Below are 15,416 nucleotides of genomic sequence, written 5' to 3' on the forward strand. Positions count from 1 at the left end.
AAAAGGAAACACAGTCCGTCTGTCCCATGGGCAACAATCATAGGCATACAACCCAGCCATGCTACAACTTGTGCTGCCGAAAGACTGTAACTAAGATTAGGCCCATACCCATATCACCATACAGGCAGTCAAACTGTAACTTCTTGAAGATTATTTTCCCTTGTGTACTACAGATAGTTCATTTGTGGAGTAAGGAGGTACTCCTTACTTCCATACTCAGGTATCACACGTGGTCATAGTGCAGCTAAAGTCTTCCAACTATACTGGTATACAAGTAGACTGGGACACCAAAAGGTCTCTAATTAAAATGATGATAGCTTTAGCTTTTTTCCACTACTGCATTTCTCCTTGAGTAGATAGGCTACACTAAATAAACTGCAGTGTATCAGAATACAAAGTTAGTATATGAGAGTCATTTTCTTCATGCCAGATTTCTATAAAAGTACAGGCATCTAATTCCTGGAAAAAAAAAAAAAATCATCAGGAGATAAAGACTCAAGTACCTCTAAAACATCCAGACCATGATATCCTAAACCGTGATATTGAAAACTAACCTGGACAAAGCTCAGAACAACAGCACAGCAGTGAACATTTAGTTCATCTTCTGCCAGATGAGCGATCACCTAATACAGCTTTTTGTGCTGTTAACTTTGTGATACAGAAACAGCTTAACAAAATATGAGAAAATTATTGCATGGATGTACTATCGCCAAGCCACAGAGATGCTGTTTCTTCACAGAGCCATGTAACTTTTAATCAGCTGATCTATAAATCCTCAATGAACTTCATCCTATTCACATCGAGTGAGACAGTTTTCCACATCAGATATGAAAAATGCAGTAGTGGACAGGCTTGTTCCAGGAGGAGGTCACTTCTTCCATAGCCTTCAGGTTCTCTGGCATTCACAAGTGCAGGCCATTGCAAAATCGTGGCACTTACAAAAAACAAATGAACAAAACCCAACCAACCAAAACACACATGGAACAACAGTGATGCTATCTAAAAGCTCAGGGTACAGCAGTCATCCCTGAAGGCCTGATAGTGTCACCTCAAGAAGGTGCAGCAGTAGACTGCCTCTCAAATTAACTCCTAGACAATGCCTCTCCACAACCTAGACAGAGATTGCCAAGTTTTAGAAAAAACTTATTCAAGCTACTTCTCTCACAGAGTTAATACTACCACAATCCAGCATAACTTGTGCACAGTCAGCAACATGCCCTCATGGAAACCAAAGGTCAACCATATTCTGAGCTGTATTAGTAAACCTGTAGCCATCAGGTAGAGGGAGAAGATTCTTTTTATGCTGCACTGATGGAGATTGCCTTTAGAGTACTGTGCCCTTTTTGGGGCTCCTCAGTACAAGATGGACACTGACATCCCAGAGCATGGTCAGCAGAAGGCTCCCAAGGTTGTTAGGGGGCTGCTGCAAGACATAAGAACGGCCAAGAGGACTGCATTTGTTCAGCCTTAAGAAAAGAACACTAAGGGGACATTTTATTGCTGTCGACCACTCTCTAAGGTATAAAGGGAAGGTATAGAGAAGCTGAAGTCAGACTTCCCTCAGAAATGCACAGTGATAGTATAAGTCAACAGACAAGTTGGAACATGGGAAATTCTGTTTATATATACAGAAAAAATTTCACTGTCAGAGTGGTAAAATATTGGCACACACTGCTGAGAGAAACTGAGCTCTCCATCCTTGGACACATTCGAAACTTAACAAGATCCTCAGCAGCCTGGTCTTGTTGGATCTGCTCTGAGCAAGAATTTGGATTAGATGAACCCTGGAGGTCCCCTCCAAACTAAATTATTCCATGAATCATCAGCACTACAACACATCAGCTGCAGGTTTATCTAGCAGAATTTTCAAAACCTCCATGCAAGGGAACGCTACAGCATCCTTGGGTAACACTTGTCCTACTGCTGCACTAGAAATTTTTCTTAATGTCCACTCTGAACCATCCAAGCTGTAGCTGGTAGCTGTTGCCCCTTGTTTTGCCATCTGCCACTACAGAGAAGAGTTTGACTCCACTGCTTTTCTAAGTCTCCTTCTAGTAGCTGCAGGCTACGATTAGTCTCCCATTTGCTGGACTGAACAGGCCCAGTTCCTTCAATACCTCCCTGTCGTGAGCCCTAGACCCTTCATCCCATCTGCTGCATTCTCTAGACCCTTTACTAATTCTCAACAGTCCTTTTGAACTGGGTAGTACTGGTACAGCATTCTACATTCAGCACCCATCTATTCTAGAGGGCACATACTGAGCATGCTCTTCTAATGCAGCATAGTCTGCTTTTCACTTTATTTGAAAGTCAAAGGCAAGTGCACAGATTTAATAAAAACCACAAGTCATACAGTAAATATTGCTTTTACTGATAGAATAGCTGTCCAATGACTTTTGATTGCTGAAATCAAATGAATCATTGTTAAATTATTCATGTGTCTTCCCACCATTTTAAACTTCATCTTGCAACTAAAATTCTAAGTTTCTCATATTTGCTGAAGTGCCTATCGGCTTTACAAATCAACTTTATGAATCAACTTAGAAAAGAAAGCCTTTCCCATATGTCTCATAAATTGGACCCACGTACTAGTTTTCACAATCAAGCAGACAGGGGTAACTAGTGGGTCAACTTGTACCAACTTCAGAAGCTTTCAGTATGGAGAATCAGGCGTTTTGTTATGCTAATTGTTCTGATTTGCTAGAAGTAAACATGCCCTAAAACAGCTTAAATAAAACCTCAGAGGTAGGGAACAGTTGGCAAGCACTGAAGGTTCTGCTACAGAGATACAAGTAACATCTGACGTTCCCTGGGGCACTGTGCTCGATGCTTTATTTTGCCAGTATTTTTTTCAAACTGCTGTTTTAGATAAGACAATGTCAATGGGCCTTGAACCAACCTAATAGGATCCCACATTAAAACAACAACAATAAAAGATAAAATGGCTCTTATTTGTTAAAGTGGAAACTGAACTCCCATGTTATAGAATTTTGCAACTACAGGCTTAGTTTCACAAAAATGCATGCTAACAAAAAGAAGGAGCAAATTAAAGCAATGTACTAATTTGAGCAGTGATACACATCTGCTTCTCCTTCCATCTAAATGGTAGGCTTATTGGGAGCACCTGAAAGACCCTACTTGCAGAACACAGCCAACCCCTCAAAACATAAATAAAAAAAAATTTGATAAAAAGTCTACATGTGCAGTGAACTGTTATTTTATAACATATTCCAACCTAAGTAAGTCTCCTAGTTCAAGAAAATTCTAGTCTAGCATTTCTGCAGCAAGCTGGACCTTTGCCTAGAGTCTGGCTCCAGTTCTCCTGCCTTAACAAGTTGACTCTCCAAAGGCAAGGGTTGCTGCAAGAGGCTCTTCTGCAAATATGGTGCATCCACAAACCCCTGACACTTTGAAAAAAATCAACATACCCACATTCCATAATTTTGTGGCTACTCCTACCTGGCTGAATATCACTACGAAATAGCAGCAAACCAAAGGATCGAGGGGTTTGTTTAAACTCTTTAGTAACAAATCCAAAATACAATAAAATAATCCACAACACCAAAAGAACTGAACTACAGACATTATGATTTATTATTCCAAATTATGTAAGCTTTTAAATTAACATAGTTTTCATTAAATGTCAAGAGTACTCTCATGGAAAAAAAGGAAGATTAATTGCTATAACTTAAAGGTATAAGATAGCATCTACTGAACTAAAAGCTACATTCTGTTATAAGGTACTTGTTTTTCTGTGATTTTTTTTTTTTTTTTTTAAGATCTATAAGGAGAAAAAACTTTAAGAATTTTCAGACTTCCATACTCCCCATCCCATACTTCTGTGAATTTGTAGTATTTTTACCATGTTTTTCCTGCCTTTGGGTTTAGACATTAACATTGTCATGTAAGATGGCAAACCTCACCAATAGGTAAGAATCCGTCCCTAGTAGAATTCTTTTGGGATTATGTTATTCTGCAGATGTCATGGAAAAGCTTATTGAACTGAATGCATGTACCATGGCCTCATATGAACTTCATGTAGTACAGCATTGGCAGCAGTGTCTACAAATCTTGAAAAAAATCTGGAGCCTACATGTTGCCATAATAGATCTAACTATCTATAAAGCTTCTACCTTTTTCTACAGGGTTTCTAAAAGACAGACCCAATTGCTGTGAAACTGCAATTATAGTTTGGCTCCATCCTTTTGAAACACCCTGTATATTGTAATTAAAATACAGCTGCACTCTAACCATTCACAATCATTTTCACATTTCTGTTGGTTAAAAACAAAAAAAGCCCCACAACACAACCAAATGAAAACAATATCAACAAAAACACAAACAAAATCACTTGGCTAGTAGCCGACTTTATTCTGGTGATGCGACTTGCCATCTCTCTAGCTCCCATCAAAACAAAGTCTTATTTTTGAGTCAGGTACTTCCCCGCTAACTTTTCTGAGCTTTTAGAGGAGCACCTGCTGCTGCCCAGAGCTTTCTAATGAGCTATTTAGAGACCAAGGAACAAAAGACTCGCTAGTGTTTTCACTCCTCTGCCCATTACCAAGGCTGGCTGCGCAGGGATGAAAGCACTCGACAGCTCCCCTGCAATCTGGGTGCAAAGACTCTTCCCAGGGCCTGACAGCAGCAGAAACAGCAGCCTTGCTCCATTCCTGCGCTTCCCAGAACATGCCATGAAGTTATGAAAATGAAATATACGGAAAGGCTAGTTTGTCTGCCCCCCACCTCACCCAAAGATGTACTAATGGACTTTTTCTTCACCATAGTAGCCATAAACCAGAAGACTGCCAATGCAACCCACTAAACCTGGAAAGACTTCGTCACTGCTAAATAGAATGGCTTATCAGCCATGGACATGTTTTTGTTGTCCAGTCACGCTGCTGATGACAGCCAAGCATAAAGTCACCTGAGCCTTAAAATGAGGTAACTGACACCAGCTGTCTGGCCACACACACATAGACAGCACTCCCAGTCAGCAAACTTTGATATTATTATTTAGTTCCTCTCGAAGTCTATACTCTTGTGACTGGACTGATTTTGGTACGAGCTAATTTAAAGCCTTCTCAGATGGTCCTTTACCTCACTGTGCCCTAATGCACAATGTGCCATTTCTGGAATGGGAGTAGCATCGAGGCATTCTAGACTTAATCTTATGTTATAATTATACTACCATTCTTTTTTTCTTTCTCTCTTTAAATAGAAGTTCTAATGCATGTCATTTCAGTTAAATGTAAGATATAGCATAAAAAAAAATCACCCACAAGGCACAAAATAGGAAATCAGCATAAATGTTTTCAAGTGGATAAAGACTTAAACAAAAAAAAAAAAAAACAACACCAAAACCAACCAACCAACAAACAAACAAAAAACAACACCAAACACAAACCTCCACAACAACCAGTTGTGCTGGAAGAGGAATTGTCATATAATTAGGCAATAATAAACAGAATTGATTAAGAATGCTTTTGGCATCAATTGTGTGCAACATTTTACTTCACAACCTTGGCATAAAAAGTAAGTATGCATGAATTGCATCTGCTGATAACCCTAAATTGTGACACATTGTTGGTACTGGGGAATTGGTGTATTACAAGAAGCACTATGTGACCCAAGGACCAAAGTACAAGAAATCCAAAAGGAACTGAGTAGTACAAAGGTCACGGATTTGCTAGTGATAACAAGGATATCTGCAATACATGGGGAATTGATCCACTGAAAACAAAAAAAAAAAAGAGGAGGAAAACGACCTCAGTTACTATTGAAATGCAAAATAACTACATTTCACAAATATAGCTGGAATAAAGACAAATGTGATTCAGACAATATTTCTAGGAAAGATGGGAACATGCTAATGTCATAGTTCAAGGCATCAGGGTAAAATATTACTTATAAAATGCTAGTACCTGGAATACACTTTGTACACCTCCAGCTATGCAATCATTTTTGGACGAGAAGGCAAAACACTATGTGCTTCTGACAGATAATACATGCTCAAAACATAGCAGCATGACTATTTCAACAGAAAATGAATTTTTAGACTCAAACATCAGCATGTAAATGCAAACATTTACTTTAAATTCCAGTCTTCTCTGAAACCTACCTTAGAATTTACAAGACTGAGTGTATAAAACTGACCAGGGATCACTGGCTACACCACTTAGATAAACATTCTGAGAATTAACTTAGCTTTTCCATGAAGGAGAACTGGTAATAATGTAGAAAACTTATTCGGGTGCATTTGAAATACATTGCTTCCATTTTTAATAAGTGATTTTGTGCAACATTTCATAGGAATTTAAATTCTTGCAGGAATGGCACCCTTCCAAAAAGAGATGAGAGTGATTTGCCACTCCACTATCTCCTCAGATCAACTTGCTTACCCTTGGATCTAGACTCAGTCAAGACTTAGCAATGGACAGAATCCACAGCTCACCCTTTTTAGCATCTGTATAAATCACGGTAGTCATTTTATGTTTTTCTGTAAAATGTAGTTTGAAGGTCTACACTGAGTCTCAAACTTTGGTTGTTAACCCCCAGAGACCATTTCTCCCAAATGGGTGTTCCATTTACTTCTAATAGCAGAGCAGTTGTTAGGAACTTTTGCTTTGACTATCTGGATAGAAGTCAGTTCTGCCCAGACATGCCCAAGAGACTTTAGCCTTCTTAGCTTGAATAATCTTTTGGAAGAAGTATAACTAAGTATCAAGTGACTAGGTATCAAGTTTGTGAACTGTGAGGTAGAAGATCTGAATCCAAGTGGAACACAGTGGAGAAAAAAAATGGTATAAAATGGCACATCATATCCAGAGAAGGTCCAGCTCCACCAAAGTATTATAATATGCAGGGTAAGGGCCTGACCTCAAACACAGCTCTAGCAGCTTGTGTGCTGCTAGAAGCAGGCAAGTGTCCCAACAGCTTTTTAGCTTCACGAGAAAAGAGAGAACATTGTGTAGCAGAACTAAAATAGAGAGCTGTGTGTGTGATTTTCTCTTGTTTCTGTACATCTACCTCTACAACGACAACTACTAAATGTTCTGTTAATGTACTACTACAGTAAGATATGTTTATTCTTCTAACTCTTCCTAGGTTTAGAGCAGTTTAGAGTAGTTCCTGAGTGGCTGACAAGTCCCTCCATTATAAGGGCTGGTGATTTGCAGTAGGTCTCTCTTACAGTCTGAGCCAGCCCAAACTGGGTTCTCAAGCTGGAAAGGCCTCCCACCACACTGCACAAGCTCAGCTAAGACCTAGCAACACAGCATCTCCAGTTGGGAAAAGAGATTTCCCACTGAAAAATATAAACCAGCATATCCTTCCCACGAAAGGTACACAGCAAGGTATGTGCCTAAATCCCAAGAGGCTCCCACGACACTGCAACAACTGGCAATATTATTGCTCAGGGGTAACAGAAGCATATATGTCAGAAATGCAGAAAGCAAAGCACTATTATGTTGGAAATCCCTTGCTGAATGTGTATGTAGTGCAGTTTTTGGTAATCAGTAGTACACAAAAGAAAGTGAAAATAACAAGGCAAAGATGTAACCCATTCAGACTTTACCAAGAATATATAGAGTCCAGAAGGACCTGACTTAAACTCAATTATATAAAATGTAATAAGGGCACTTGACTGAAGATTTCTCAAAGACAGCAGAACATCCAGACATATTCATCCCTTTCCTTTTTTTTTTTTTTCTCTCCCTCTCCTTCCAGTATCAAGAAGTGACTTCATTGTTTAAGTTCTAAATAACTGCAACAACAAAACAAAACAAAACGAAAAAGTGCAGAATTGCTTAAAGTAAGCTGGGAAGTCAATATTGATCTCAGAGTATTCTATCAGACAAAGTAAACATTAAAACAAAACAAAACAACAACAACCAAAAAACCCACCAAAAACTAAAGAGGCTGTTGATCTTAGATATTCCTCTTCTATTTGTCCTACATGAAACTGCATCTTAGTGCTTTCCTCCTTTATAGTTTCTGCCTTGGATGGCAATTCAAAAAAGCACGAGTTGAAAACAGAGTATGTGATAAACTTGATATCACCCCACCCACTGGCTGATTCAGGAATACCAACTGCAGCAATCCTGACTGAGTAAATCCCAGAGGAATTCTTTACCTTCCAATCTACAGATTAACCAAAAAGACTCCTATCAACACAAACTGCTCAGTCCCGAAGAGATAATAAGAAAAATGTTGAACTAGCATATTTCTTACTACAACCTTTAAAGACAGGGAGTTCCCAGCAGAAGTGACTGAAGATTTGACCAAGATCTTGTACATAGCACATTTCACCCATATAAACAGGCATTGAAGGCACAAATATAAGTCTGTAATAAAACTATTTAAACACAGCCTGCTACTGCTGAATTCAAGACCCACAATCAAGAACCCTAGCGTCTCTGGAACACTTGAGAAATCATTAAGTTACAGAGCTCTTTCTTTATGAAAATAGTTATATAAGTTTATACAGACCAAGAGAAATAAAGTCACGGGTTAACCTTCATTAGGCTGTAAAGTTCTTTTGCTAGAACACCATACTCCAATAACCAAATGTTCGGTATTTGGGAGTCTATGAAAAACTGGAAACTTCTGCTCTGATCAACTTTTGCACCTGGGAAGCACTTCTTGCACCATCAACACAGAGGCTTGCAAATCAATTGTTTAAATTCTACCGCAAATTAAAGCATGCAGGTATGAACAGGAGTGAATTAATTACATACTAGAATTTATGGGAGAGATCCTAGTGAGTTAGAGTTTTTCAGGTATAAATTTGCGCTCAGTTACTAAATTCGTAAGCATTTCCACTGGCACCTCTTGTGCGACTTTGGCATCCTTAAAATGTAAGTCTTGTCCAGTTTTGGAGAAGTCTTAAAAGCTAACTGATTGAGTTTATGTGTGGAAGTATGAGACTCAGCCTCCCAGACTGACTTTCATGTCTCAGTTCTAAAAACTAAAGTCTATTAGACGTTCAAGGCCTTTTCATCATTCACTTAAAAACCAGTTCCCAGCAGGGAGAATTCAACCCTTTTCCCCAAAGTTAAACCTTGATTCTGACAGTCTGAGAAACCATCATTAGCAGAACATACATTTTTGTTTTACTCCCTCCAGCTATAACAGTATGTATGCATGCATACTCTCCAATTGTCCGGCAGAAGGGTGTATCACTAAGGCAATGTAGGCAAGTTCAAGTGGTCTTCCTAACAGCAGAAAGCTGGCTCAGTTTACATTATCTTTCTAACAGCATATCGTATAATTTTGAGTAAAATATATTGTCAGGAAAAATAAAAGGCTTTAAAAGTCATTATTTATAAAGCTATATCAAATATAGCTTAGTGCAAACACACTTTCTTGTGATGTTGATGAAGTGACACATGGGAATAAATTGGTATTAACATGTTTTGGTAGATTTTGAAAATGCCACTACCTGAAAGCTTTAGGGCATCATGCCCTTTCACTTATCCCATAGTCATTAATTTGAAGACCAGAGCACAGGTAATTAAATACTATAGCGACAGACCAAGCTTAGAGGTCTTATATATATGAACCTGTGTGGACAGACATTTTCAATTGTTTCTTCACTTGCTACTAAAGCTAAACATTCCTTCTGCAAGGTAACCCTGCTAGCATACATGAAAAAAAAAAAAAAATCAAGAAGTTGAATATAATTAAATTAAATATCTACCTGAGAGTTTCATGAGGAGTTCAGATGCTGCCTTGACTGACATGTCCTGCCTCATAACATTTGCCTGTGCTTCCTGTGGCTTGAGTTTCTCCTCAGGGACGTTTGGAGCTGAGGCTTCGGATTCCTGGCTGAACACGTAGCTGGACTGAGACAAGGCTGAACCTGCAGCTTCCTCATCCTTCGGCTCATCTTTCACTTTAAATTTAGGAGTCAAAGGCTCTTTTTGATTTGCAGCTGTCAAGAGAAGGAAAGAACCAAGACTTAATGACATATGTAATATATAATCATAGAGCAGCTAGTAGCAGGAAGAAGCCATAACCTAAGAAATGCTACAGTAGGTACTGGAAGCAAGCAAGTCAAACAGTATTCGAAGATGCTTCAGGAGATAAACATCTGCATCTTGTATACAAATGCACAGTTTTGAAACACAAAACCTGCATGTATCAGAGCTCTAGAAAACATCCTTTTCCTCTTTTTTGACCCTATTCCTCCTACAAGCATTCTCCTGGTCATTGGTTTGTATAGTTTTTATAGGTTTGATGGAAGTTTAAAATATCATTTCACATAAGGGCAAATTTGGCAAAGCTCACAGGTACTACATATTGAGTTCTTAGAGCATGGAAAAGAGGCAAAAGATGAAGAGTAGAAAGACAGGAAACCTAAGAGCAGCATAAAAGGAAAAGAACTGCAAATTCTTAGGTCCTAGAAGCTGGTATTGGTTAAGAAGGAGAATAGCGGGATTTTCAAGACAGCTCTGCACTAGGAGATGCTATCACAGTACTGTTCCAAGTTCTAAATCCATAAAAAAAGGAAAAAGAACAAGTTTAAAATAATATTTTCAAATACTCCATATGTAAGCAGCTGCACAGCATCAGAGAAGAGTACAGAGACCTTGGGGCTGCTTATAATCTATGCACTGAACAATGTTCTTGAACAGTCTTTCCAATACCACTGGACAGCGACAGATTCTTTGCATTGCATTTGGTTGAAGGGACGAAACCAAGAACTCCTCTTAAGCAACACCTCTAAACCCAGGCAATATAAATTCACTGGCAGACTGCACAACAAATAGGAGACTAAAGATTTTGCAGTGTTTGTCAACAGTTTTTCTTATAATTCTTTATTTTTGACCAGGAAGAGATACTTCCTTTCCTGTCTCTGTTAGTGGCTTTTTCTTGTTCAAATTTTCACTTCAAATTCCCAGTAACACAGAGCACATGACTTGTTCAGTGCCCCAAACTTTGATGAGTTTACATCTTTCTCACCTCTCTAAACCTCTGTCTCTGCAAATATTGAAGAAAGAGCATCATCCCCATTTCGTTATCTTTCTAAGCTTTCTCACCATTTACCTCGCTACCTTTCTTTTCTCTGCCACTTATCTTCCTCCTTCCACATGACAATCCCATGCCGACCCTCAGGACTCTTGCAGATGAGCTCTGTCACATCTCACTGGGACCACATAAGAAAGATGAACCCCACCACCCCTTTCACAAGCTGCAGCAGGGCATTAGAAGCCAACATGCATTGTGGGCTGCAGAGAGCTGTTTGTTTTACAAACCCATTACATAAGCAGGAGAAGCTGAGGAACTGGCATATCACAGGGATGGTGACATCCAGCTGAAGGGGCAGGGTACTAACAGGTCAAATCAACCCAACAAACTCTGGCAATATTCAGGTGCTGAAGCCTTTCATCTACTTTTTTGTACACTTCACTGCTTCTTACCTACTCTCCAGCTCCTCATTTCTTATTTCCTCAGATACTCTCCTTCTCAGCAATTCCCCCAAAATCTGACTCCTAGAACATCTGAACCCCTGCATCCCACTGTGAAGTGCTCACCATCTCCCAGAGTCCTCAACCCTAAAATATGGGGCACAATTATCACCTATATCTCAAACAGATATTTCCATTTGCTACTTTGAGCTTCATTCATTTTCACACAGTCAATTGTTTTGCAGTTTTCTTTAAGTTTGTCTGTTTGGTTTTTAAAGCTATTATACTACATTACCCTGTAATACAACACATATATTTTCAGTTTATATTCCAGGGTTGTCTGATTCGGCTTTGGATTATCTGTATTTTTCTCCTTTCTTACTAGTGGGCAAGCCATTACCAAAGAACAAGATTAAAGGAACTGGTATAAACTGCATACACATAAGGAGCTACATACACACTGGTGCTATTCACTATTCAGAAATTAAATTAGCTTATACGTGTAGTTTTTAATATGATCTATAAGCACTTTCACGAGTATTAGAAATTGCTTTTTCCTTTTTAAAAAAGAGCAAAAGATGAAATATGAACCAATAAAGTATGCTTTAACTCATCAAAATACAGGTTAAGGCTCTCAAATCAATCTTAACTTTACCAAGGTACTTACCAAAAAATAAAATTAAAAAATAATAATAAAAAAATCCATCTATCTTCTTTATCCAAGCCTACATCTTTCTAGCTCAGGCTATTCTGGGGTTGGAGGTGGGGTGATGAATGGTCACCCAAACAACAAAAGACCCAAGCCTACTACACCGCACTATGTTCTGCATTCCTCCTCTTTGAAAATATGCCCCTCTAGCTGCTACTGATATGAAAAACACCTCCACCAGGAGCTGAGTGCAACTGATAGGGAAAGAATCTGGAGAACTAAATATTTTGAATTTTTTCGTTTCAATAAGGTATTAATTCAAATTTTCCCAGAAAATAAAGGAAACTTGAGTCTGAGTGAAGAGGTAGACCCACTGAGAAGAATCATCAACCTGTGAAGCCAGCTGTGTTTGCACCCATGAACCAGGGCAGAAAATGAACAAGTAGGGGAAGCCCTACAGACCAGGTCAGCTTACACTTTTACCATTTAAAATACAGATGTGATATTAATCTCACTTACACAGATTAGTGTAAGTTTGCAACCATACACTATGGTCCATTATTAACACCAGGTTAAGATCAAGTAAAAACATCTACACACAAGTAGAACAACTGTAACAGAATTAATATACTATCACAGCCTTAAACTAGGAGCTTTTTTCAGAGTCAGGCACTATTGTGGCAGGTGCCTTATGGATTCCCGTATCACAAGAAGGGGGCACTTTTGGAAGTAATTAGAATTTATTAAACCCTCTTATTGCCAAGCCAAAACTCAGTAGACAACTTGACCCAAACCAAGGGTAGGTGTCAAGTGGTATCTTTATGCTCTTTATCCCAAGGTATTGATTTTTCTTCGCCCCAAAACTAAAACCAGATAAAATCAGACAACTATTGGGTTGGTTTCAATGAAAAAGTTTCAATCAATGGGGCTTTTACTCTGTCTTGAAATATACTAAAGTAGATTCCTATGCAAAGGAAGCCTAAATAGAATGACAAATAAAAAAAAGGAGGAGGTTAGCCAGTCTATCAGATCCGTACACTAAAACTACAGGGGAGGGGAGGAAAAACAAACAAACAAAACACCCACATAAAAATCCCCCCCCAAACCAACTAAAATCCTCATCACCCTTGCTTCTGTCCCATCTTGGATCTACAATTATGGGCAGAATTGCTAATACATGGCAAATAGTAACTATGATGCATTCACTACTCATATTAGGGAGAACAATAAACAGATGTAAGGAAAATCATTGAAAGTAAGGGAAATAAAAGTTGACTGAGACCAGTTTCTAAAACACCTTCTGATTAAAAATATTTTAAAACTCAGAACTAGACAAAGATTAAAAAGATTATATTGAAGTCTATTAAAGCATATTTGAACTACAAAATTATTACTCCCCAAAAGGAATAACATCTTCTATCTACATACAAAAATAAACACACATACATATACTTAATTTGTATTTAACTTACATTCATCCTGCACTGCAGTGAGAACAGACTGAAGGATGTGTTGCCTGCAGACTACATGCAAAAACCCCAGCAATTTAATTTTGAAGTACATAGCAAGGAGAGGAAAAAGAAAATAAAAAACAAACAAACCAAACCAACCCAACCCACCCAAAACCAACAACAACAAAAAAAAAAAACAAACCAAACCACACTCAGCAAACGCAACCAACTGGCAGTAGACTCTCAAGCATGGTTGATAATTCTCCATTCATTCCACATCCAGAAAAAAATAGATCACAGAAGATTCCAAAGTGCTTAATTTTATCTTCCTGGAAAATGGGATCATTTAATCCATTTGGCAAAAGTAGATGATGAAAGTTATAACACTTTCCTTAAACTGCCAAATGCCACAAGAAAAGCTTTGGGCACCTGTTTCTAGTCTGAAACACTCTCACAGAAGCTGCTAACTGCATCAGTCCATTTTGGAGGATTTCTAAATGCTCAGAATATATATAATTGAAAGAGGTAAAATGAGTTGATTACTTCAAGCCAAGTTCAATGTCATAAGTCACAATCAGCAAGGAGTTGGTCATCGTTCCATCTGTCTGAGCAACGAACATGAGAAAGAAAAGAGAATCCACAACAAAAAAATGTTGCCACAAAAGAGGAGGCCACAAGGAAAAGAACCTACAGAGTCTGGGTCAAAAGGAGTGGTAATGAACATCTCTAACACCACAGAACACTGCTACACCATCATATTATTATATTTTACAAGTGACGCCTGACTAGAGGTACAAAGAGGAGAAAGAGTAGGCTGATCATGGCTGAAGGAGAAGGGGAAAGTGAGGACACATTGCAAAAGGCATTGCAAATTGAACTGGTATCCTTGATACTTTGCTGGAAAACCTTTATTTGTGATTCTCCTCTGAACAACCGCAGCAAGAGAACCATGGTATGACTTCTACCTGAGGAAGAAAGGACAGTGTTTTATCCAGGTCCTGCTGGAGCCAGACCATTTGAATGACATGGGGAGCCTTCCCTTCCAGGTGTTAAGTTGTGAGCTCTGGCAGTTAAAAGAAACCAAGGATCTTTGACAAATCAGTGGTTTATCTTGCTAAATTCTACATATTCTTTCAAGTTATGAAATGTGATGGGTATGATTTTAAGAACGGTGGGAAATTCTTGCACGTTATACTAGCAATTGCTGGAAAGAGATCATAAGGGTGAGTGATGTATCAGTGGCAAAGATTAGTATACGCTTTTTATTTGCCCAAGTTTTAATTAGCCATGCTTTTGCCCATTTCCAGTTTTATTTGAAATTAGACATCTATAAGGAAATTATGAAAGTGTGACTCTGGAGAGACACATCAAAGAGAGAACTTGATGACATCAGGAGTATTTACACTGACAGCAGCATTATGGAATTCACAGTATTTTTACATTAAGGATATGGATCAATAATTGCCAGTCCTGCGCACTTACATATTCTAATTGAAATTTTACATTTTGGCATAACCTATGAATCCTAAATATAGGCAGCATGGTCTTTGCTTTGGAACTTGCTATACAAATACATCAATTATGACAATTTAATTGGACATGCTTTTATTATATTAAAAATAGCTGTCTGAACAGTTCAAGCTAGCCACTTCAGTACTGTCAATGGCAAATGCTGCAACATTTCAAATTACTTGTGTTACCTTTAAAGACTGCAGTAATTTTCAAGAGCCAAACAGAACAAATAAGCTGAGTGACTACTTAGCTTATCCACTAATATTTGTATGTAGCTGTCTGATGATTCACTGTTTCATTATTCCATTAATGGAACCAGCTACAAAAACATGACTGCAATGTCCAAGTGATTTGAACAGTCAAAATTCCATGGTGGTATTATTTTCCAAAATAAAG

At 38.4% G+C, this 15,416-nt stretch overlaps 1 protein-coding gene across 3 annotated transcripts in view; it reads right to left on the bottom strand.

Annotated features, from left to right (window-relative positions):
- The window catches only part of ZNF827 (zinc finger protein 827), a 107,223-nt gene that overhangs the window by 44,968 nt on the left and 46,839 nt on the right, over nucleotides 1-15,416 (bottom strand). For all 3 annotated transcript variants that reach the window (XM_082052160.1, XM_082052162.1, XM_082052161.1), the window contains exon 5: nucleotides 9,698-9,931. In XM_082052160.1, the coding sequence (XP_081908286.1) occupies nucleotides 9,698-9,931 (234 nt within the window). The remainder of the gene's footprint in view (nucleotides 1-9,697; nucleotides 9,932-15,416) is intronic.

The sequence above is a fragment of the Streptopelia decaocto genome, assembly GCF_964273445.1.
Source record: "Streptopelia decaocto genome assembly, chromosome: 4".
NCBI lineage: Eukaryota > Metazoa > Chordata > Aves > Columbiformes > Columbidae > Streptopelia > Streptopelia decaocto.